General features: G+C 37.6%; 1 protein-coding gene across 2 annotated transcripts in view; it reads right to left on the bottom strand.

The window, feature by feature from the left end:
• The window catches only part of SVEP1 (sushi, von Willebrand factor type A, EGF and pentraxin domain containing 1), a 180,465-nt gene that overhangs the window by 146,627 nt on the left and 7,701 nt on the right, over window positions 1-26,137 (bottom strand). For both annotated transcript variants that reach the window (XM_061200115.1, XM_061200116.1), the window contains exon 2: window positions 3,120-3,375. In XM_061200115.1, the coding sequence (XP_061056098.1) occupies window positions 3,120-3,375 (256 nt within the window). The remainder of the gene's footprint in view (window positions 1-3,119; window positions 3,376-26,137) is intronic.

Genomic DNA, 26,137 nt, shown 5'->3' with positions numbered 1-26,137 from the left:
GACAGAGAAAATATCTTTTCATTTCCGTCAAATTCCCAACTACTCCCCACTCCCATCCAAATATGAAGGTGTGTGATTTGCAGGACCACAGACTGGGAATTTGATTCAGCTGCTTAAGCTATTTCAGTCTGGGACCTCATCATAAGTTCTCAAGTCCAGGCAGGGTCAGGCAGAAATTAAGTAGTTTCAGCGAGGACTCTCCAGATGCAGCAGGAAGTAATGTAGTCGGTTCTCCAGGTCAGTCCCCTGGCTTCCACACCAGCATGAGGTCAGGCAGCAGTAACCAGATTTCTAGAATCCTTGTTCAGATAAATAAATAAAGCTGCAATCCTGACTGCTGTCAAAGGGTGCTGATGGTGAGTTACTGATTTAAGAATAAATACCATTACTTCTATAACGATTTGATTAAAAACTGAAACAATGGCACCACACAAGTTGAATAATAGAACCAGGATCTGGTTTCTCTCTCAATTTTAAATAAATTTTCACTTATGTAAAAGGAGACCATACAGATTATTTGAGCCATGCTCTGAAGTGAGCCATGCTGGGAATTCAACAACACAGGCAGAGCTGTCCTGTTCTGAAAGTGACTTAACGGGGCAGGGTAAGGTTGACTATGGCTTATCAGGAATGGATGACCTAGAATCAGGCACACGGTAAGTTCCATTTACCTTGCTGAGGAAGTTCAAAAGTCTTAGCCTAAATTCCAGCACTAGGTCCACAGTTCTAGGCCCAGATACAGTGATAGGCCCACAGTAGAAACTCAAATGAGTGAGTTTCAGCAAGACACATGAACTGCCATTGAATACTCAGAAAGGAGATTGGTGATGGCCTCAGTTATGGAACATCTGTCTCTATGCATTAAGACCCTGAACAATAGACAGGGACAACGTAAAGGGAAGACCCTGGCCCTAAGAGAAAGAGACTTGTACAACCAAGTACCCTATTAAAGCCCCATCTAATAGACTATGGTGTGGGTATAAGGTCTGCAGCATGGGCATCTTGGACTTAGCTCTGAGACACAGGTTTATTTGGCAGTTGAGGGAACAAGAAAAACATAGCTATAAGACTGGTGCACTGGCATTTAGGTCAGGGAGAGAGATAAGTGAACAAGCTGCATATGTGGAAAGCTATTATTCTGGAACCTACATCTATTGAGAATGGCCACAAACATGGACAGCCTTGAGACCAAAAGTGGGTCCATCCAAATTGAAAGTAGTTTCTGCAGACCACAGATAGAGAGAACAAACTAGTGGTTACCAGTGAGGGGAGGGGCAGTATGGGGGTGCGGGAGTGGAAGGTACAAACTCTTGGGTATAAGATGGGCTCAAGGATGTATTGTACAACACAGGGAATACAGGCAATATTTTGTAATAACTGTAAATTGGAAGTAACCTTTAAAAATTGTATAAAAATTAAAAACTATATATAAAAAAAGAAAGTTGCTTCAGAGAACATGGAGGCAGGAGAAATGAGGTTCACTTCCTTTGCCCCCATCGTTTCTCTTCAGTAAAAACAGGATTTTTTCTTATGGAACCTGGAAACTTGATTAGAGTATTACACATTTTAGATTTTAGTATTTTGTAATAAAAGTGATGCCTTCCAAAACTCTGTTGTGATAGGGTAATCAAAATCCTTTCCTTGAAGACTCTGTCCCATCCAGTTTCTGACTCAACTTGCATTGGGCAGAAGGCCCCCATCCTACAAGACAGAAGGTTGGTAGGACTGGAAATGAGTCCTCTACGACACAGCTAATAACACCCACAATTTCATAATCCCATCTAGTGCAACAGCCCCTCTGTCTTCCTACTCAGCATATCACTTTTCCCAGAGAAAAGGAGAAACAAAAAAAGCCCCAGTTACTGAACTTCCGTCATATGCCAAACACTGTGCCGGTGAAATTTAAATATTTTATTTAATCCTCCTGACAAAGCTATTCGGTACATGTTATAATATCTCTGTTTTAAAAGTAGAGGAAACTGAAGCTCATAGATGTTAGATAAATTGGCTAAGGTAATAGCCAATGGACAGTTATTGAGAGCTTAGTATAATAAGCTCTCAGTGACTTTTCTAATCACTTTATATGTATTACTCCATTTAATCCTTGGAATAGGCCTATGAAGTAGGTACTATTCTTGTACCCTATTCTATTAACAAGAAATCTAGGGAGTGCAAAAGTTAAATAATTTGCCCAAAGCCACCCAGTTAGTAGGTTGACTAATTGGGAATTTTTGCTCTATCCATAGGTAGCCTGAGATGCTGCTCTAAACTCTTCTGTTGGAACTACAGTAAGGCTGACCCACTTATTTTGAACATCACTAATTGTGAGGAAACCTCATGTTGCCATGATTTGCCCATCAAACTGAATCTTTCATGTGGATACCTGCAAAGATCAAGCCTAATTTGCTCCATGGCTTTGGTCTGAGGCTAGATCCCCATCTCCTCCTCCCAATCTGCACTTTCTCTCCTGGATCACTGCAAGATACATGCCCATACTACACCTGGAAGTTCATCTGAGTTAAGTCACCCAACTAAACATCCTTATAAATGGTGCACAAAGAACTCTAATGAATGGATTTACTGATGCTATTCCCTGTCGCTGTCACTGCTCTTCAGTTTATCCATAAGCATATCTATACTCAAACTGTCAGGTCAAGAAGTATGTGTTAAATATTTATTGTCCCTATAATCTTCATGTATATTTCTGGAAACATTCTGGTGAGATTCACTAAGCATGTCTCTGAATGTTTACTTCATCCTTCCAGATAACTGAAGATGAGATGTAAGTCAAGGCTTCCGACTCCGTGTGTGGCCTCAAAACACACCTCAGTTCATTCCACTGATTCTAATGGTTCCAGGTGGCAGCATATGGATATTTTAGTGAAAATATATCACAGTTATTAAAAAACAAAACAAAACAAATACTCCTGTTTCAAGGTCAGAATGTCATCTCTACTTATGAAGTTCAACGCAGCTCATAATACACAAAGAACACATGGGCATCACGCTCAGCGAAGACCTCATAGGGCTTGGTATTATCCCCACAGTGGGTTTCAAGAAATCAGCAAGAAGGAAACCCTGTTTAAAGGCACTGCGTTATGCCAGTAGGTTTCCATTACCTTCATGCAACGCTCGGCGGGCTAAAGCCTCAAATTCTTCAAAACTGTGGAGCAGGTAGCAGTGCTCCTCCTTTGGGGTGGAAGCCATGTCATTCAGTTCTCGAATGTTTCCTTGCCATATGCCAAAAGTGAAGATTTCCACTCCAAAATCTCGCAGTGATGCTGCAATGGGTCTTGGATCTCCCCCGTTGGAATATCCATCCGTAATGAGAAATATAACTTTTGTTGAGTTTTCTCTAGAATGACGAAGAATTTGCTGTAATGAAATAGGGCAAGTTAGTATGAGTATGTATCGTGTTGGCCTACTCTGTGCCTCCCTTATTAGGTAAGGGAGTGCTTGTGAAGATCATTAACATTTCACAAGAGTGAGGAATGGAACACTGATCAGTGAGGGTAAAACACAAACAGGTACAGATGAGAGCCTACAATGGTCTTCTCAAAGAACCACAATAAACCTCAAAAGCATTTAAAATGTATCATCATCATCATCGCCATAGAGCTTGCTAATTGAGAGCAACAAATGTTTATGGGGACTTCCCTGGTGGTCCAGTGTAAAGAATCCACCTCCCAATGCAGGGGATGCAGATTCAATCCCTGGTCAGGGAACGAAGATCCCACATGCTGTGAGGCAACTAAGCCCGCACACCACAACTAGAGAAGCCTGCGCACCGCAATGAAGAGCCCACGCGCCGCAACGAAGACCCAGCACAGCCAAAAAAAAAAAAAGTTTATGGAATGAATTTGTATTAATATTATCAATTATTGTTAAACTATTTGTATTGATTTTCAGGCTCAAAATATGGACCAAATCTGAGTCTTATGTATCTACTTCCTATCATATTTAGCTAGCTACCCACTTACCTACCTAGCTGAACCACCTCATGATCATACACTAAAAGCTGGACGAGAAGAAAATTTAACAGAACATGTCTTTTCCAGAGTTAATAATGACTCACTTGCCTCCTCTATTTGTTTTTCCACTGCTCCTCCAAAATTGGAGAATTGATTCAATACTTCATCTTTTTTGGACCACCCAGTATTAGCACAAAATCAGCTGTTTTTTTGGTGGTGTCCTATCTTCATGAGAAAATACTGATTCACTCAATTTGACAATTGGGCTTTACTGTTTTAGGACAAGTGAGTTATCATTTATAATGTTATATGCTGTTCCTTCTCTATAGATAAAAGGAAAAAGATGAAACCTTTTTTTTAAAAAAAGTGTATATTCATTGCCACTGATGCTTTGTAACGTCATACTGTAAAGGCACAAGAGATCCAATGGTGAGTCTGGCTTATAATTAAATTTGCTGTTGTTGCTTTTCATTAGAAATGGGTAGGAAAGGTAAAGAAGCACCAGGGTATATTTTCTGGCAAGTTCTTAGAAGGAATCCAATGTTTCTTAAGCAATGATTCAAGAAATACTACATTCAGAAGAAGAGCAACATTGTAACCTACATTCTGTTAAAGTTAAAAGGAGATATTATGATTTTAAAAATAACTTTGCCTCAATTCATTTTAGGGGACAGGCTCAGCTATAAGACCCAGATTCTCTCATAAGATTCATGTCTGTAGAAAGCATATTTCATTAGTATATAATTAATAGGTATTTATTCTAATTCAATAATTCCTGCCAATTAGTTTCAGAGTTTGTGAGCTAAAGATAAAGCTGTTAAATCCGAATTTAAAGACAATTAAATTAAACTAAAAGTTACTCTGGAAAACATCTGGAAAGCCAGCAATTTGACAAAAGGTATTCAAACACTTCATTCTACTTCTTCTCGAAAACCAAGTGAAATAAAGGAAAACAAACAGTGTGGAAGGACCGTACTGAAGACAGGAACGGAGGGCAGGTGTATGTGGCAGAATAACATGAGATACTAATGGCTCTTAAAGCTCTTAAAGCTCTTAAAGCCGCCCTCTTGATGAATGACAAGAAGATCTGGGATGACTACTTGGTACGTGTGAGATATTTCCTCACTCCAGACAAGAAAAGAACCTCTGAATGGCTATCATCAAAAAGAACAGAAGTAACTAATGCTGGTGATGATGTGGAGAAAAGGGAACCCTTGTACATTGTTGGTGGGAATATAAATTGGTGCAGCCACTGTGGAGAACAGTATGGAGGTTGCTCAAAAATCTAAAAATAGAATTACCATATGACCCAGCAATCCCACTCCTGGGTATATATCTGAAGAAAACAAGAACACTAATTTGAAAAGATACCTGAACCCCAACGTTCACAGCAGCATTATTTACAAATGCCAAGATATGGAAGCAACCTAAGTGTCCATCAAAAGATGAATGGATAAAGAGGATGTAGTATATATACACAATGGAATACTACTCGTCCATAAAAAAGAACAAAATTTTGCCATTTGCAGTAACATGGATGGATTTGGAGGGCATTATGCTAAGTGAAATAAGTCAGACAGAGAAAGACAAATACTGCACGGTATCACTTATTATGTGGAATCTAAAATGTACAACAAACTAGTGAATATAACAAAAAAGAAGCAGACTCATAAATATAGAGAACCAACCAGTGGTTACCAGTGGGGACAGAGAGGGGAGGGACAATATACAGGTGAGGGAGTGGGAAGTACAAACTATTGGGTACAAGATAGGCTACAAGGATGTATCGTACAACATGGGGAATATAGCCAATATTTTGTAATAACTGTAAATGGAGTGTAACCTTTAAAAATTGTATAAAAAATAAAAAAATAATAAAAAAGAACCTCTGAGGAGAGGAAGAGAAAGAGGAGTTAGGGGAGAAGGAGAGATTTTAGATGTTGCTGTGAGGCGCTGTGCTCTACACCAATCCCTCCACACCCCCCAACTCAGTCACCGTAGGAGTGATGACTGACATTCCTTTATAGGGATGGGTATAGGGATCCATGAGTCCTCTTTCCATGTGGATATTTGGGATAATGGTAAGTCCCACAGAAGTGCTGCTGGTCACAGTGACATGGGGCAATAGAATATAACTATGTGGGATGTTCAAGGGGAGTGGGAAGTACAAGACCTGATGAGTCTTGTGTATTCCTGGAGAGGCTTAGGAGACAGAGTTGGTGCAATATGAAGACTCCTAGGGAGTTTTGCAATATTAAGGATGTGGGAGTGGCTGACAGCAGGGACCATGAGAGCTATGTCTCTCTCAGGCAATATCAACATGAAGAAATCCTGGAAGCGCCAGGAGATTGCTGCACCAAGGGTGGCAAAGCTGACAAACCCATATGCAGATGACCAAGGATGATCATCATGACCACTGATGAGAGAACTGAGACAATTCCAGATGATGGACATGCAGGGAATGTCAGAGCTGAGAGGTGGACATCCACTCCCTTGCTGCAGCTTTGCAGAAGCTCCAAAGTTTAGACTCAACTAGAGGGAGAAACGGAAGAGGGAAACATTCCTGAATGTGGCTCAGTTTTCAAAAGTGAAGCACTTGAGAAATTTCTGATTTTGAATTTGCTTGGAAGTACCTGGATGGAGTTTTCTCTCATCGGGTGGATTGGAGCCTCAAAATAGAAATGACAGTTAGTATTAGAAAAATAAAGAATTTTAAAAAAATCTTAATTGGCAGATAGTGAAATATGTTCTTTTTTACAAACACAGCTTCTCTTACTGATGGAACCTTGTGATATCTTGGAAAACAGGTAGAAAAAAGTCTTTTGGAACTCCGACAATCCCACCTGATTTAGAGGGAGAGGCAAAGGCTAGAGATGAAGGGCAGTGGGAGAGAGAAGGAGGTCCCTTGATTCAACCTCTTTGCAACACAGCTCAAAGATATTCCAAGGTGACAAAGGCAAGGACAACTTCAGACAAAAACCTAGTCTTCTCCCCACATGTAACTTCCTTGAAGGCAGATATTTTTGTCTAGTCCTTCAATTCTTAATTCTCAAAGTTTAGCACAGCACTTGGGAAATAGTACACACTCAATAAATATTAGTCAATAAATAGCAGCCCATAATGCAGCCAGTGCTCAGGCCAAAAACCTTGGAGTCACTCTTATCTCTCTCTCTTCTTGTATACTGCTTTAGAAAGCTTCCCCTCCCCAAGTCTATTAAAATATTCTCATATTCTTTTCTCTAATGCTTCTGTTTTTTAAAAATTATTAAATCCATACATTTTTCTTTGATGTGAAATAGATACTCCCTTTACTTTTATCCAACTTCATAAGCAATTTTCTTCCCTGGTTAAAGTCTCTTCATTCTGTTTTATTGACTTACTTGCTGATTCATGGCCAATGCCACATAGTTTGGTTACTATACCATCATAGTATTTTTTTTCATATCTGGTAGGGAAACTCTAACATCCTTTTATTTTCTCTTTTAAAATGTTTGTAGTTAACCTTGAACATTCTCCTTTCCAATTGAGCTTGAGAGTCAGCTTATCAAATTCTTCATTAATTTTTTTTCTATCTAACCATTTGATCCAGCAATTCCACGTCTAGAAATCTAGAGCGGATAAACTCTAGGATACACTGGAGAGAGTTGCTTGAGTACGTTGGTCTTAAGTGAGCTGGGGGAATATACAGAATGTGTGTGTGTGCTGTATGTTGTATAGTTTTGCACAGAAAAAGATAAAGTTTTCTTTTTGTGCCTTTATTGTCCTTCAGACACAAACAAATACCATCACCATCTTGGAATATTAATCTTCACTCCTGTCAATAACACTCCTTAACATCCAGGTTAGGATTTGCAGAGATTTCTGGTTGTACTACTTATTATGTACAAAACACTTTAAGCTGTGATTCTATTTTTCTTCTCTTCTTGCAGAGAACTACTGAGTATTTACAGGAACCATTATATCTGTTGGCAAGACAATATATTAAGCTTAAAATAGTAAGAAGAATAGCAGGACTAGTAGTCCAAGCAAAGAATTACACAAGATCTGGGTTTGGAATGCACTTTAAGGATAGAGAGGGGAATGGATGATTTACTGAAAATAATCTACCCCCCTCCCCCAATCTCTGTGCTTCATCATACTTGAATAAGAACATAATTCAATAAAAACATTTTTTTCATCCCACAGATCTAAGAAGTAAATAGAGCTGTGGTAATGTTGGTGGAATGTGGTAGAGGACCAACTCTTGATTCTCCTCTTACTGTTCCTGAAATAGTTTACATCATCTGCTATCCTTTGAAAGGCATTTAAGAAATAGAATTTTTTGGTCCAGAATACTGAATGAGGCAAACCCTTTGTGGCCAACAAAAAACTTGACATGAACTTTGTATAGCAAAAGGTTATCACCATCTGTATTGCATCAAGCCTCTGATTAGCTTGTATAAATATCTGGCAGAGGAGTAAGCTCCCCTTGTCCAGTAAGAGTCATTAGAATGATAAAAATGCAGGGTTGTGTAACATTGTTCTAACACCCGAGATCCATCACCATTACACAAGACTGCAATCCCCCTCCCCACACCCTCCAAGTCAGGCCACAAGGGAACTGTTTTGAAAAATGATCTTGAAAGAAAAACAGAGGTTACAAGAAAGCTGACATAGGGACAATATTTGCCCTTGGGCTCCATTAATTAAACTACATGTAGATATAATACCAACCTCAGCACAACCTTAGCTGCAATTACCCCCTGTGGCCAACTTCAACTGAGGATAGTAACTAGAGAAACTCGTAAGTCATCTTTTAAAAAATTTGATTTTGTGAACCGATACCTATTGTGACTCTATCAGAGCCACTTTCCTCCAGGAGGCAGAAAACTAGTGAATTATGCCAGTGGTTCATCTTGTTTTCCACAAATGTTTTTTTTCATGTTAGGGAACATTAAGTACAAACAATACACCATAGGGAATGTAAGTTGGTACAGCCACTATGGAAAACAGTATGGATATTCCTCAAAGAACTAAAAATAGAGTTGCCATATGATCAAGCAATCCCACTCCTGGGTATATTTCCGGACAAAACTATAATTCAAAAAGATACATGCATCCGTATCTTCATAGCAGCACTATCTACAATAGCCAAGACATGGAAACAATCTAAGTGTCCATCGATAGATGAATGGACAAAGAAGATGTGGTGTGTATATATACACATACAATGGAATACTACTCAGCCATAAAAAAGAATGAAATAATGCCATTTGTAGCAACATGGATGGACCTAGAGATTATCATACTAAGCAAAGTAAGTCAGAAAGAGAAAGACAAATACCACAGGATATCACTTATATGTGGAATCTAAAATACAACACAAGTGAACCTATCTATGAAACAGAAACAGACTCACAGGCATAGAGAACAGACTTGTGGTTGCCAAGGGGGATGAGGGGTGGGGGAGGGATGGATTGGAAGTTTGGGGTTAGCAGATGCAAACCATTATATATAGAATGGATAAACAACAAGGTCCTACTGAATAGCACAGGGAAGTATATTCAATATCCTGTGATAAACCATAATGGAAAAGAATTTTTAAAAGAATATGTATATATATATGTATAACTGAATAACTTTGCTTCACAGCAGAAATTAATACAACATTGTAAATCAACTATACTTCAATTTAAAAAGAGACACCATAAGCTACTTGTAATACTTTCCTCATTCTTCAAATTCCAAAATTTCACCAAGCTTCATCTGCTATTTAGTTAATATTTTTAATTTGAATACTCAAATATTCTTCAGTTCAAGGAATGTTTATTGCTTTACATTTGTGATTAGTATACCTGGGAAAAGAATATATTCATATTCTTATATATTCAGATGAATATATATATATATTCATCTGTTGGTTCATCATTTTCTGGACATATTCTATTCTTTTTTCATTTTTATCTCATTCTACTTCCTTCCAAATTGGGTGGAAATGTCTCAAGCTTTTCTTCCATATCACTGGTTTTACACAGTGTTTCTCTTCCCTTCTACTTCCAATTAAGAATTAATCCTGGACCTAGAGATTATGATACTAAGTGAAGTAAGGAGACAGAGAAAGACAAATACCATATGATATCACTTATATGTGAAATCTAAAAACATGATACAAATGTATTTATTTACAAAACAGAAACAGACTCACAGACATAGAAAACAAACTTATGGTTACCAAAGGGGAGGGGGGAAGGGATAAATTAGGAGTTTGGGATTAAAATATACACACTACTATATATAAAACAGATAAACAACAAGGACCTACTGTATAGCACAGGGAACTATATTCAACAACTTGTAATAACCTATAATGGAAGAGAATCTGAAAAAGAATAGATACATATATAAAAGAATCACTTTGTTGTATACCAGAAACTAACACAACATTGTAAATCGACTATACTTCCTATTTAAAAAAAGCACCTTAAAAATCGCCTAAAAATTGTCACCTTAAAAAAAAAAGAATTAATCCTGGCATTGCATTTATTTTTCTTTTTACAATACTTCTTTGTTTCACACAGTTTTCTCTTTATTCCCTTTAGCTTCTCAGCCAGTTTTGTTTTCCTTTCAGTCCTTTGTTTATTTCATTTCTCATCACCATTTCAGTGTTTTATTTACCTATGGTAAGTGCACATAATAAATGCTTTCTAGGATTTAGTTCTGTTTTTCACAGTGAATTCCTAAACTTTATCTGTACCTTACATTCTATCTTTACTTTATTTAGCAAAAAAATTTCAAAGACGCCAGATAGGAGTTTTGTGTCCTCCTTTTTCCTCACCCATGAATGAAATGGTATATCCAGTGAAAGTGTTTGCAGCAAACAATCAACAAATGGGTAAAATTAGTGTTGGAATACATGGCTATAACATTTGCTATTACTATTATTGATAAAACAAATCGAAAACCTACCCAAGTGATCAGTGAAGAGGGTTAAAAATAAGCCACACACTGCATCTGGAAACAGAGGGTCTAAGTAAGCATTGTCCAATAGAACTTTCTGTGATAATTGACATGTTATCTGCTCTATTCAATAGAGTAGCCTCTAGGCACATGTGGCTACTGAACACTTGAAAGGAAGCTATTGCAACTAAGGAAGTGAATTCATAACTGTGTAATTTTAATTAATTTAAATTTAAATAGCCACATCTAGCTAGTGTCTACCATACTGGACCATGCAAGTCAAACTAGATATAGCCTTGTCCCTGGAGAGAAAAACACAAAAAGTCTAAGCAGGCCCATAAAAATAGTCTGTCAACTCAAGAACTGCAAAATCAACTTGAAGATTTGGAAGAATACAGAATTTAATACTGAAATAAGAAGAAAGTAATGCAATAGAATGGTACTTGCATCACTAGGATTTAGAAAGCCATAGCGTCTATGAAAACAGGAACTGAAAGCCACAGAAAGAGAGCAGGCTAAGAAGGAAACAGAGATGTGCAGGAGGAGAGGGACTGGATAAGAAAAAAAAATGCCAGGAAACCAAAAAGGCAATGAAAGACAGAAATACACCTTGGTGGTAGTGAGATAAAATGTCAGAAATCCAAACTAAAAAAGTTTATTAGTACAAATTTAGAGTAAAAAGCTGCTGACTAACCTCATTTATAAACATAAATGCACAATTCCAAATAAATACTCCCAAACTGAATTCAAATGATATTCAAAACAGAGAAAGACAAATATCATACGATATCACTTACATGTGAAATCTAAAAAAATGATACAAATGAACTTATTTACAAAACAGAAATAGACTCACAGACATAGAAAACAAACTTATGGTTACCAAAGCGGAAAGGGGGGAAGAATAAATTACGAGTTTGGGACTAGCAGATACAAACGACTATATACAAAATCGGTAAACAACAAGGTCCTACTGTATAGCACAGGGAACTATATTCAATATCGTGTAATAACCTATAATGGAAAAGAATCTGAAAAAGAATAAATATATATATATATATATAACTGAATCACTTTGCTGTACACCTGAAACACTGTAAATCAACCATATGTCAATAAAAAATAAAAATAATGTGAATCTAAATAAAAAAATAAGATTCAAAAGATCTTTCTCCTTTATTCAATAAGGTTCATTCCTCATATGCAAAAGTAGATTAAAATTGTCTTTTGCTATAACACAGCACAATCGTTGTGCCAATTAAAAGAAAATAATAATCCAAGATACTAAAAAGGCATTCAATAAAATTAAGTTTTCCTTTTTTTATGAATGAAAATTAGAAATAAAGATCCTCAGTAATATGACAGAGTATCTATCTCAAAGCAACATTGCAAAATCATGCTCAACTGTGAAGACTCAGCATAATTCCCAATTAGATAAGGAGCAAATCAGCAATTCTAAGTATTTTCACTCTTACTTAAAATCCTTTTGCAATTTCTAGCCAAGGCAATAAGACAAAACCATAATTAGTACTGCATTCCTTAAAGTTTCTGCTCTGTCTCAAAAAATCAAAATTAGAAAGCAAGGGACAAACTGGAAAATATATTCATCATGCTTGTCAAATAGAGTATTAAGGTCCTTAAAATATAAAGAACTTTTATACATCTCTAAAGGAAAAGAATGAGAAAAATAACAGAAACATAGATGTTCGAACAAAACAAAGACAAAAAAAAGGAATTCTATTTGTCAGAAAATATGAAAAACATTTAACTTCACTAACAACCAAAATAATGTAAGTTCAATAATAGAAATACTATTTTTTCACTTCTCAAATGGTCAAAGTTTTCTTTTTTTAAGGTAAAAGTTGTAAAATATGTGGGGAAACAGTTACTTCTACTGGAAGTGCCACCTGGACTGTTAATATTTGGGAGTACAGTGTGACAAAGTGACCATAGCCTCAAAAATTTCATGTGATTTGAACTACAATTCTACATCTAAGAATATCTTAAGGAAATAACCATGGATACACATAAAAAGTGATCAAAAGGATGAATATCCTAGAATAATTTGCAAAATAGAAAATGGAAACAATATAAAATTGCAACAATAGGTTACTGGTTAAATAAATTACAGGGCAATCATGAAATATCCTTATAATAATAATACTGAATAATATTAAATGTAAAAAGTAGGTAGCCAAAAACAATGATTTTTTTACACTAGTGTGCATGTGTGTGTAAATGTATTCAATACTACATGTATGTGCACGTATGTATGAGTATGACTAACAGCATGTACCTCAAAATGTTGACTATCTCTTGGTAGTATATTTACAGGGTTTTATTTACCTCTGTTTTGTCCTTTTATATCATTTCCAAATTTTCTCTTTCTCCTTCCTCTATTCTTCCCCTACGAAACGTCACGTGAACTCAGAACTTTGAGTCTCACCTATAAACTAATGACTCCTAAATCTATGCCAAATAAACTCAAACTCCCAATGTGAAGTTCCAGCAGCCCAGTGGACACCTCTGCCTAAATGTGCCATATGCCTCTCAAACTCAATTTATCCTCACCATGCACAAATAAGGTTTCTTTCCTTCTATTTTTAAAATAGGTCAACTATGGTACCATAATCTATCCCACCTTATAAATATGCAATCTCGGAGTACTCTATGATGCCTTCTTTCGAAGCTATCACCTTCAGTAACCGATCCAGACCTATACATTTCACCTCTGAACTATCTACGAGTCTCACAATTGTATTGCCCCGGCCTTGGTTTAGGTACAGGATATTGGTTCTGTCTGGATTATTGAAAAACACCAGTTGTTTTAAGCATCTCTAGCTGAAGCTGCTCTTCTTTCAAATCCATTGTCTGACCTGCCATCCAACTGATCTTTCTGGAATACTGATCTAATCATGTTTAAAATTTCCACGATTTCCCCTCCATCTACAAAATAAAGCCTAAATTTCTTTACAAGCCCTTTTATCACCTCGTCCTAAATAACACTTCCAGTCACATCCCTTATCCCATCCCTATCTCCTACTTCCCCAACCTACTTCTTACACCATATGCTCCCTACACCATTCTATTCAGAGGTTTTGAAACATACCATGCTTTCCTTCTGTTTGCTCTACCTGGAAATTAACAACTCTTTCTTATCTCCCACTATGTCTACCTCTACTTTTACCAGTTCTTCAAAATCCAGATCAAAGTTCATCTCCTCATTGAAACTTTCCCAAGTATTAAATCCACCTCAATGCCCTCCACTACACACCAACCCCATCATACTTATAGTTGACACATATATCTGGCCATATCCCAAGCTAGCAAGATACTCAATGGCAAGGTTGACTCATATTTTTATTCTCGTGAAGATCAAAAAATAACTATGAAATAAGTGGATGAAAGGATAAACAAGTAAATGCCTTAATTTTCATTAGATATGTGTCCAACATGCAGAATAAACTAATAAATTCTAGGCCAAAAATTTTGTTGCAGTAATCTCGTTATGAAATTGTGAAATGAAAAAATCTTGTAAATGTTATATTTAAACTTATTTCACCAAACCTATATTGAGCTTCTATTATATACCAAGCATTGTGCTAGGGATTTTTAATCGTACTACTTGATGACACAACAGAAACATTCACTAAAAACAAACAAGCAAAAAGTAAAACAATGACAAAAGTACAACTGGAAAGAGTATTCTGCAGTAACTCAGCTTTCCTATTTATATTGTAATATCAAATCAATTATATTTAGTATGTCTTACTTATTTTAAGCATTTACTCAGGCTTTCTAGACTGAAATTCTAGAATGAAAAAAGAATGTTGGCTTGAGTAACATTTGGGCTATTTTTTACAGTCTAGCCAAATCAGAAAAGAACCAGAGGGTCGAAAAAGAACTTAATCTCAGATTTATGGTCACAGAGTTTCTCCACCCACGTACATGCTTTAGTTATTAAACACAGACACAAAACATTCTGAAGTGGACCCACTGGAACAGTACATCAAATTGGGAAATGATGTGCACGGGAGTTGATGAGTAGCAGACTTAATCCAGACTGTAAAAAAACAACAGAATAAACATGCAAAAGACCAAACAGTCTTCCAATAATGCCAAATTCCACCATCCGTTCTAGAAACATGCCAGGAATAAAGAAAATCTGGAGAGCAAAAAGTGAAGTCATCGGAATCCAAATGACAATGAAAGAAGGCTAAATGACATGTCACTCAAACTGCTAATTTACAACAAAATAATAAAATAAAATTCAAATTTATGATTAATATTGTTATCAATCAATTTATAAAATGATTTCAGCTAACATGTTAAATGTCTATACAGTATGACCGAGTAGCAGCCCATAAAGTCAAAGGTATTAGGGAGTCTGCTCAGGTGCTTCACATCAAGTGGTCAAAGGAGAAAGTAACCTCAAATGATACTTGGGTATCAGTTTATGGTTTTACAAATGACTTAGGCAAAGAATACAGGGGCACTTCCTTAATATGACAGAAAGAGCTATTGTAAACCAATGGGCAAAAACATGCTTGAAACAGTCTCATTAAATTTAATAACAAAGCTAGACTGTCCCATCACTTCTATGTGGAAAGTCTAGCTAATATGATGAGGCAAGCAATGGAAATGAATAATCCAAAAATTTCAGATGAAACAGAATTAAATAAAAAGGAAATATTGAGAGATGTTGAGAAAGAGGTATGCACAAGGGTAAATGTTTTAATTGCAAAGTTCTGTAGCAACAACTGACTGGTAATATTTAAAAATTCAATTGTGATAAACTTGAAGGGTAATTTCAGGAGAATTTTATTGTATGGGGAAATTTTCAATATGAAGCTTTAAAAATAAAACTTAAAAAACATACTTTTACTACGTATTTATACATAATTATATATGTACTCACACATAGAAAAAAAGAGTAAAAAACAAAAACTAGAATAGTTATATTTTTGTTTCACCTAAAACTATTAATTGGCCTATTAGTTACATAATAAGGAAAAGAAGCAAAAGTTATTTTTAAAGAAACACATGCAAATCCCTCCTCACACTGATGGGATTCCTCTGGTTCCCTGTGTATAGTCCTACCTCTATTCCCTACCCACTGGGAAAAAAATTCTACTCTCTCAGAGCTCTCTGTGCCTGAGTCCAAATTTCCAGGAGACAGAATATAAATGATCCATCTCAACTACTGGATCACCACCCTCAGCCCATCCAGAATGGGACAACCTCTATAGGTGGGCAAAGGATTGAGGAGGAGGATGGGTGTGGCTCTTGGGGAAAATGGTTGTTGACTGACATGGACCACAGAAGAAATGACCTACAACGGAAAGGAAGAATTTAATGCTATGCCTAGACTTATCCAGCAGAAAAACTGCTTTGGAAACTTATCAGGTCAAACTGTCCTTCCAAAAAAGCACCAAATGTTAGGAAACATGGTGTATAGACTGGAAGAATTCAAGTGTAAAAATATAACTGAGAAAGTAGAAACACATTATTTTTTTTTCTTTGTATTTATTTATATTATTATTATTTTTTAACATCTTTATTGGAGTATAATTGCTTTACAATGGTGTGTTAGTTTCTGCTTTATAACAAAGTGAATCAGTTATACATATACATATATCCCCATATCTCCTCCCTCTTGCTTCTCCCTCCCACCCTCCCTATCCCACCCCTCTAGGTGGTCACAAAGCACCGAGCTGATCTCCCTGTGCTATGCGGCTGCTTCCCACTAGCTATCTGTTTTATGTTTGGTAGAAAAACACATTATTGATGATTCAAAGCTGTCAGGAAAGAAACTATGTCTTCTTACCAGGTATTTCAATAGTAACTCTGAAGGAAAAGTTTAGCAGGAGTTTAGAATATACAAGACACAGAGAATCTAACCATTATATTGTAAATATTTGGGATTCCGGAACAACACAACTTTTCAAAAAGCCGGATGTATTTCAAATCAAGTGTACTGACACAGGGGAGATTCAAAGAGGGTGGAGGTTGAGTGGAGGTTCTCAGTTCATGAACTTATTGTGTATGTTGTTATAATTATCCTAAATTTATCAAAAACCACATTTAATTGTGACATTTATTAGCATTCCAAATAAATGACATTTGGAAGTTTATTTTGTTTTCCTTTTGTTTCCTTTGTTTTGTTTTGTATTTTAGTTTCTATGAATGACTATATTAATTGCCATTATAGGGCAAAAGATTCTGTGTATCATGTTTTTTAAAAAAACTGAAATTAGACCCCAAACAATTTAGGGTTGAGTTTGCATGGATTAGAAGACTTATTATATGTATATACTTAAATTATCAATCAATGACTGTAGTAATATTTACATCCATCATCATTCAAACATGCTGACTTTTAAAATTACTTTAATACAGTCTCTAGTGAATTAAACAATTCTTATCATTTAAATACATGCTTACACCTAGAACAGTGACAGTGTTCCTTAAATATGCACTGGATATATAAATGAATCTAGTTCATTACCTAAGGTACTTGAAGAAAGATTTTTCTAAGCATTGAGGATCATGGAGCCAATTGCTAAAGTGAGATTTTCTTATCTGAAGAAAATACTAAAATAGCCATAATGGAGATATTTTTCTTTTGTGACATGGAATGGCATATTAAAAAACAGGAATGTTATGATGCAGGGGAACACTGAGTATCCCAGATCAGGATAAACTGAATTTAGTTGGAAGACCAAGTTTTATACTGAGGTTTGGCATGTAAATTTATAAACTTAAGTTTACACTGTATGACATTTTGAGACATGGACGAGAAGTACCTAGGACTAAAAAATAGTAATTTTGCTTGAGTCACATTTTCATTTCAACAAAAGATGTGAGGCTGAGTGCTGACCTTGGATTACAGGAACTGAAAAACTCAGAAAAGTAGATAAATAAAGAGGACAGAGGCAGATGTGTTGCAAACAGGAGATACAATCTCCCACTGCTTCAGTGGCTTGGTCTCTGCAAGGATTGGTGGAGACATCTGTTAAGATACACGAGGTGGGAGACGCTGGCCAGTGTAATTATATTGTATAAAAATGGCAGAAACAACAAGGTCCTACTGTATAGCACAGGGAACTGTATTCCATGTCCTGTAATTAGCCATAATGGAAAAGAATATGAAAAGAAGGTATATATATGCATAACTGAATCACTTCACTGTACAGCAGAAATTAATACAACACTGTAAATCAACTACACTTCAATAAAATAAATTTTTAAAAAATGGCGTCTGAGAGGCAATTCCCTGTACTGAGTGGGGGTGAAGGGGATGGGGGCTAAAGATCATCACTTGGGATTATCAGATGCTTTAGAGAGTGTCCACTCAAATGACATTCCCCAAATGTTCCCTCCTCTCAGTCCTGTGTCTGTTCTACTTGGTCTTCTGCGTGGGCATCCACATACTCAAGTCCCCCTCACGGCTGCCCTCTCTGCCTCAAGTCTTTGCAATGAACTTCATTGCTGAGTATGTATCAGTGGGTCTTGCACTTACTGGATCCTCTAATAGAGCACAGAGGCAGTATTACATGGTGGTTAAAAGTTTAGATTTTGGCCCAGACTGCCTGGATTTGAAATCCAGTACACCTTGACTTATCAGCAGTGTCACTTTGGTCAAGTTACTTACGTTCTCTGTGTCTCAGTTTCCTCATCTGTACTTGGGAAATAATAATAACAACCTAACTGAGGACACTTTTCTGTTGCAAGGGTTTAATGAATTCATATAGGGGGAGTGCTTAGCTTGGGACCTGACAAGTAGCAATTACTCACTACCATTATTCGTAAAAGAAACTTTTAACGTGTTGCTAGAATATATCCATCAAGTAGGTAAACCAATGACAATGAAACCAATATTTCATTTGAAGCAGTGAATGAAAATAAGTCATCATATTTGTGAAGGCTGACAAGATACGTCAGGGGATTAGGGAAAATTATGACTCTATAACCAAAACCCATACAACTCCACCTGAGCCGAGAAGGGGGTGATGATGCCCCAGGTAGAGGAACAGAAAAAGAACCACTTGAACCTGTCCTGTTGTGAGGATGCCATTACAGAAGTGGTTAAAGGGCAGTGCTGACAGTGATATGGAGAGAAGACATGAATTTAAAACCTCAGATGCCTGCACGTTCTCTTTTGAACTCATTGGATGTTCTCTCTAGAGGTGCTGTGGGGTTTGCCTCCTGGACCAGATTTAGGGAAAAAAGGTAAGAATTCACGCCTAAGATTCTACTCAGCACTTTATATTTCTCCCCTGGGAAAGTGGTCTAAAGGGTGAATTTGCTAAAATTATTATAACCTATCATTTAAGAAGCCAAGCATCCACTGGATATTCCTTTAAGAAGATGTCATAGCCATCCTTGTTTTAGTTAGAAATCATAGAAGCACAATACTATCTTTGATATACTAAAGTTAAAAATACTGAATACTAAGGTTATAATAAATATCATTTTCTAGGTCCTACAGGAGATATAAAGTCAAATAAGATGTGATCTCTGTCCTCAACAAGCAGAGGGTAGACAGACATCACCCAGACAACAAGTGCTACAAAAGAGTATGTACCATGTTTCCCTGTAATTTCCCAACATAATTAGATAACTCCCTCCAGTATTTCCCCACATTTGGGAAAATATCAAATAGGTGAATACAGATTACTCTGCAAAATTTCCGAAAAGAACTGTACTGCTGGGACTTCAGCTACCTCTGCCTCCTAGATTCTGATATTGGGCCTCATACCTTGAAACCACAGGAGAAACAGGAAATTTCAAAAGAGGAAAAAGTGAAAGGTGATAGAGAAAAAGTCATTGGTGCTTCCTGTGCTTGTGGACTGACAATCTCTGGCCCATGTTCAGATCCCACTTCCGGTAGTACACCCAGTAACTTCTCCCTATGCCAGTTGTCTGTTTAGCAGGCAATAAAGTGACGCAAGCCCAGTTATTTTCCTTGTTCTCTTTCCCCTATGGAAAAGTCACACACCCTTGCTTTGCCAAATGTTGCCAGGGCAGGCTGTTCCTCTGAGGCCCCTTTCTGCCTGCAACACTCGACCCTGTCAATAACGCCCCGTCCCATATCCCAGCATCTGTATCTCTTTGTCTGAGGGCTTCCTTTGGAGACCACTCTATTCACTTGCAGGGGAGGTGAGAGTGGCAGAGAATTAATGCTCTCCAGAGAGCGGCCCTCAACAGTGACTGATGAGAGTAGGTCTATAAATGCCCCCAGATCCCTCTCTGCTGTGCTCATTCAAAGGCTTGAATTCCACCCCGGCTCCTAGTGGGATTAAGCACAAATTACCTTTCCTGTAATTGTTGGTTCCCTTCCTGTCTCACATCCTGACTCTCCTAGCAATGTTTACTAGGTTTGTTTACCTCCCAAACAAGCTACTTGCACTCGAATCCTCATCTCAGTTCCGCTTCAGGCAGAGCCCAAACGGAGACACTGGCTCTGTCTCTGGCTTGCTTTGTCTCCATTCAATCGGCAGAGGAGCAGATCAAGGCTTCTGCACAAGTAAATTTCCAACCAGTACAGAGAATGCTGGTCTCCCCTTCACTTAGCTGCTGGAAGGGGAAAGTCCTCTACGAGGGCCAGGAGAGATCAGCCTTTCAGTAGGAACTCTGCTCTCCCCAAAGGCAAAGATCCCAATGCCTGCTCTGTTTCTGGGTCTCAGTTTTTCCCTTGTTTCTCAGCCCTCTGATGGTATAAACTAGAGTAGGGTGCTAGGCGGGGGCTGAGGGAGACAGCTGATTGTGTAGGGCCTGCTCTGCACAGCATCCATCCATTTCCTCTGAGGGAATGTATCAAAGTTGTTGGTGGCGCTCTTTAAAATGTGGAATATTCAGCGCTCATTAGTTTAAGCCACAGGTCCCAGTGCCAAATCTGAGACCACAGTGAAAGTCCTACATCACGCCCTGCTGCCGATGAGTACTTAAAATGCAGATTTTTACCACTGATTAGCTACAAATAGCCTAAACTTTGGTATCTTTATTGCTAGAAACTTCCAACAATAACTGCCTGAAATCACCACTTTGGGAGCAACATTTAAAAGCCAAGCATGCATATTTTGAAGGAAATTGTGACTAAAAAGAGAGAAATCTTGGCTAGAAACAGTGCTGTGAAAAACACAAACAAGCAAATAAAAATTGCTTAACTTCTAAGTCAACTGCAGATTCATCTGGAAAGGTAAAGCCTATAAAATAGGGTTAAGACAATGAGGCCTTATTTGCAGATATGACTTGATTGGTGTAGGTCAAAATGAGTGAGCCAAGTTGATAGAGGTACCATTATCAAAATACACTATCAAACAACACAGCTGAATGTGCCTGAACCCTCTCCACCAACAATAGCAGGCAAATAGGCTGCCTGTTTCCGCACAGGACAAAAATCACACACGCAAAACAAAATGAACCTTGAGAGCTAGAGAAGAATGGATTGTGGAAAATGGGTCCTTTGAGGCAATTATTTCATTTACATGTGATGATATTAACGGGTTAGAGAATACCTTTCTGCTATGAGAATGTCTTTGATCAGTGAGAGTAAGAGGGACTGACAGGGCAGTGGGTCAGCATCCCTCTCCACGTGAGACCAGCCAAAGGAAGGTCACGTTCCCCAGCCTCTCAGCAAGGTGATGGAGTCAGTTGTTTCCACCATCTGCAGCCTCAACGCTCTCCTCTGTGTCACACTGTGGCCAGCCATCAGGGCTCCTCTCCTGAATGAATACCCACAGGGAGCTTGCCAAGTGGTGAAACAACCACTGTCATCTGTGTGCAGATTTTTATGTGAGTTTGGATCCTCAAGACGCAATGTGACACTAGGAGGGAGGAAAGGGACAGCTGGAGGGCATAACAGGATCTGTAGGGTCAGTGCTTTCAACCCAGGACAATTCTCCAGTCCTGATGGACTCCGTACAACAGCATTTGGCATTCGGGGAAAAAAAAAAAAAAAGTTGGAATTGTTTCACTTCGATTTCCTGATAATCAGCTAAAGCATTATTTTATTTCTTAAAGAGAGCTGTTTTGTGGGATAGTATACAAAGTTCTCATGACAATTTAGATAAAAGCTGAGATTCAAAAGGATTTTATACTTGAGACCAACCGCTTCAGGCTATGCCTCCAGATGCCCCAAAGGCATGTCTTCAATCCTCTGTACCCAGGTGAGCAATGATATTTCACTTCCTAGTAAGTAATACATGTTCGTTATAACTAGTTTTTCAAAGGCAGAAGAAATGGATTTATTTAAACAGGTAAATATACTGCCTATAGATAACTACTGTTAACATTTTGAAATTTTTCTTCCCAGTTGTTTTCCTGAGTGCATATATTTTATGAAACTGGACTTTTTATACAGTTTTATACAGTGATGGTAAACACACAGAGAGTTTTGGCTCATTTAATATGATATTTGGCCAATTTACGATGTCATTAAATAGTCTTTAAAGATATGATTTTACTGAACATATTTCACTGTGGATGTGTTTTTATTTTGTTAACCTTGGAACTTGGTTGTTGCTGCCTCTAGTTTCTGGGTGGAGTGTCAGCCATCAGAGTTATCCTCTGGTCCCCCGACACCCCCATTCTCACCCTGCCCCTGGGGAGGAAGGCTTCCTCATCTCCTCCCTCTCCCCTTTTCTTTGGCCTTGGGCTGCCCATCTGTGGTTTATAGAGATAGGCTCCATGTGCCCAGCACTGCCTGTTCCAGGGGATGCAAGTCAATCTAATTTAGAGATTCAGTATTAGGTTGCTGTGCACCTAAGCCTGCATTAAGCAGGAGATGCGGGCATGCTTGATTCTCCACCTGACTTCTCTGTTGTATTATAATTCAACTGATTTAGTACTCCGGAGAGGTGAAGAAAGGTGTCATTTATTAAGCCCTCCCAAACCATAGCCAAATTGTTTCTAAATTCCTATTCCAAGGAATGCTGGGATGAACATCCTTTTACAGGAATCTTTGTGTGTTTCTTGTATTATTTCTTATGAGAAGCTCCTTGATGGGTAATTTAGTTTTACTATTTATACTTTTAAGACTGCAAACATACTGACAATTTACCATATTATTCTGGAAACATGCTACCAAGTTTAAATACACAGATGTATTGTGAATGCTCTACATTAAGAGAAAGGAGGCTATTAAGAGGAAGACCTTGAAGATAGAAGAAAGAAGGAGAAATATTCAGTAGAAGGTCTTCCTTGGCTGAGGGAAGAGACCCTTACTCTAATAAAGGTGAGGAAGTATGGTTAAATACAGATGCATGTAAGTTTGGAGGTGGAACTAGTGGAAATTTGAGAGAGTTCATATCTGAGAAAATTAGAAGTGTATGTATTTTAACCATATACACATATATACATTTTAAATATCACCTTTGAAATTTTATAAAACTATATTTTACATTAGCAACCAGTATATCCTATAACCAGGTGCAGTAGGATGGGCATTAAACAAAGAAGGCTATCAGGAGCGTTTCAGAGGGAATTAAGAAAATAGTGCATTGAACTCACGTACCTCAAAATAAATTTTATACACTCTAGTGATAACTTACACCTGGAAAAATATCCAACTTGGACTCTACTTAGTAAATGACTAAGTAAATTTACTAAGTAAACTAATTTTACTCTGTAAATGATTCAATCTTGTAATAAACCCCGCTAAGAATTTTCTTTAAAATTTTTTTCTCTATTACTCTTGTAGGAAGTTTTGTCCTTAGTTTTGAATGACATCTATTCACACAAAACAAGGTAGCCTTCACTATTTCAACATATGTAGCAACTAGACTAGCTCCTCGAGTTTATAGTTTTCAGGTTCACTGCAACTAGGAAAGAAAGAATGCTCTGAATTTGAAACATTGTTATTGCTTGACACTTTACACAAATAAAACGCAACTGGTTGAATGACCTAATGACAAAGGCAGATAGCAAAGAAGATGAATATTTAAAAAATCTTTTCATCAAGATTGATAAGAAAATGCACCTACTAATGCACTGCATATTTCAGTTCCTTCTCACTATCAAGTGCTGTAACAACATTCATGGGCTACAACATCTCACAGAATGTTTCCTATCCACAATTGGCCTCCAAACCAAAGCAGGTTACTGTATGTAAGCAGATTCTATGCCAGAAATACATTCTTCATATGGCCGGGGGAGATTTAGAGAATAGTGTTAAAAATCTACGGGAAAGGCAGAGATAATACAGAACAGGAAATTCCTTTTAATGTGGAAGTCTCTTAACCTGACAGCTTCCTCTGAAGAGCCAAAGAAGAACCATGTTTTCCTGAGAAAGGTTCATTTGGATTTAATAACTGATAATAAAATATTGATTATATTTTGTGGGATGCATTTATTTCCCCCCATCACTCTCAGTATAATCTTTTATTTGGGAGTGAATGCCATATTATTTAGAAGCTTCTGGGAAACTAACATAGGAAGTTCCTGTTGCCAAAATTTAAACAGATTGCTCAGGAACTTTGATAGTTTTTCTAAAACAAAAGCATGATCTAGCACAAGGACAAAGGTATTTTTTAGTTAGGCAAGGCCTGACTCTTCCATCTTGAGCTGGGCCATTTGAGGAAGAAACGAAATGGGATTTCCAGATATTTCTCTGGTTAGACATACACTCTTCCTGACACACTGGTTTGGTAAAGACCACTCATCACTTCCTCAGTATCCACACTCTCCTTCCTCTTCAGTAACAAAACTCTGTAAAGCTAAGGATGGGATTGAGACCAAGTCCCCCTCAGTGAGATCTACGTGGAAGTATTGTGTGAATTGCTACAGAGTCTTCTTAAACAGCAATATGACTGTCTTTATCCTTTCTTGCCTCCTGGAATGAGCCCCTGATGGTAGGAGCTCCAACAGCTATCTTGGACCATGAGGTGACCCGAAGATGATAGAACAGAGGTCTGAAAGAGAGGACTCTGGGTCCCTGAAGACATCAGACAGCTGCCATATTAGCTCTGACTTTTCTACTCAAGACTTAATTTGAGAGAGACATAACTGTTTATCATGTTTAAGCTAGTGGTACTTTAGATTTTTCTACTACATCCAGCTAAATTTAATCTTAGCTAATATATTGGGTTAAAAAGGAAGCTCAGAGGACAAACTAGAAGGGATTATACCATCTCAGGCTCTGCCAATGATTGGTCCCTGTTAGAGCATGGAACACAGTCAAGGATCACAAAATGAAATTCTAAGTGCCAGGTGGGGATGCTGAGGAGTTGAGAGAAATCACACCCAGAATTGTTACACACCCCAATCTGTCAAGAGTAAGCCCCACATGGACATATACACACAACCAAATGTAAAATAGATAGCTAGTGGGAAGCAGCCACATAGCACAGGGAGATCAGCTCGGTCTCTCTAGATCACCTAGAGGGGTGGGATAGGGAGAGTGGGAGGGAGATGCAAGAGGGAGGAGATATGGGGATATATGTATATGTATAGCTGATTCACTTTGTTGTAGGGAGGAAACTGGCACACCATTGTAAAGCAATTATACTCCAATAAAGATGTTAAAAAAAAAAAAAAGTAAGCCCCAAACTCAGATTTTTAAAAAATGCTATCTCCTGATTTTAAAATGCCTGCCAAAATTAAAACATACATTAAATATACATATATATTTTAAAATACACAAATACATACACACACACACATATATATGCACCTGCACACACACACATAGGCCATATATATATCACACACATTAAGGGCCAATTGAAAAGCACCCATGGAATGACTGTGGCCTTAAAGCCATGGTTTTTGTCTTCTGGGTTAGATTGGCATTATATCTTATGTAACCCTTTAGAAGCTCTGGAGATGGAATTCCCTACTTCTCCCTGGCTTTTGATACAACTCAACAAACGGAGGTAATACAGTAAGATGTGGGTGGGGTGAGGGGTGGTGGGGAGGAGAAAGACCAGATGACAAATCGGACACTGGATTGACTCTACCTTTCGCATTTATTCAGCCCTGTGAGTACCATTTAGTCACCTAACCTCTCCTAGTATCCAGGCCTTTTCTGTAAAACTGATTCTGTAAAATCATAACATGAAAGCGCTTCATAAATTACAGATCACTTTACAAATTAAAGGTGTATCTGGTCAAGAATGAATACATTTAATAATTCTACTTCATGGTCGCTGTTAAGAGAAATCCTCTCTAGCACATTGTACCAAGAGGACACTGGGGAAGGCTTTTCTATCCTCTGACCACAGAAGTGA

This window comes from Eubalaena glacialis, chromosome 9 (genome assembly GCF_028564815.1).
Source record: "Eubalaena glacialis isolate mEubGla1 chromosome 9, mEubGla1.1.hap2.+ XY, whole genome shotgun sequence".
NCBI classification, from domain to species: Eukaryota; Metazoa; Chordata; class Mammalia; order Artiodactyla; family Balaenidae; genus Eubalaena; species Eubalaena glacialis.
The sequence above is the reverse complement of the archived record's forward strand: the minus strand, read 5'-3'. Positions and strand labels throughout refer to the sequence as shown.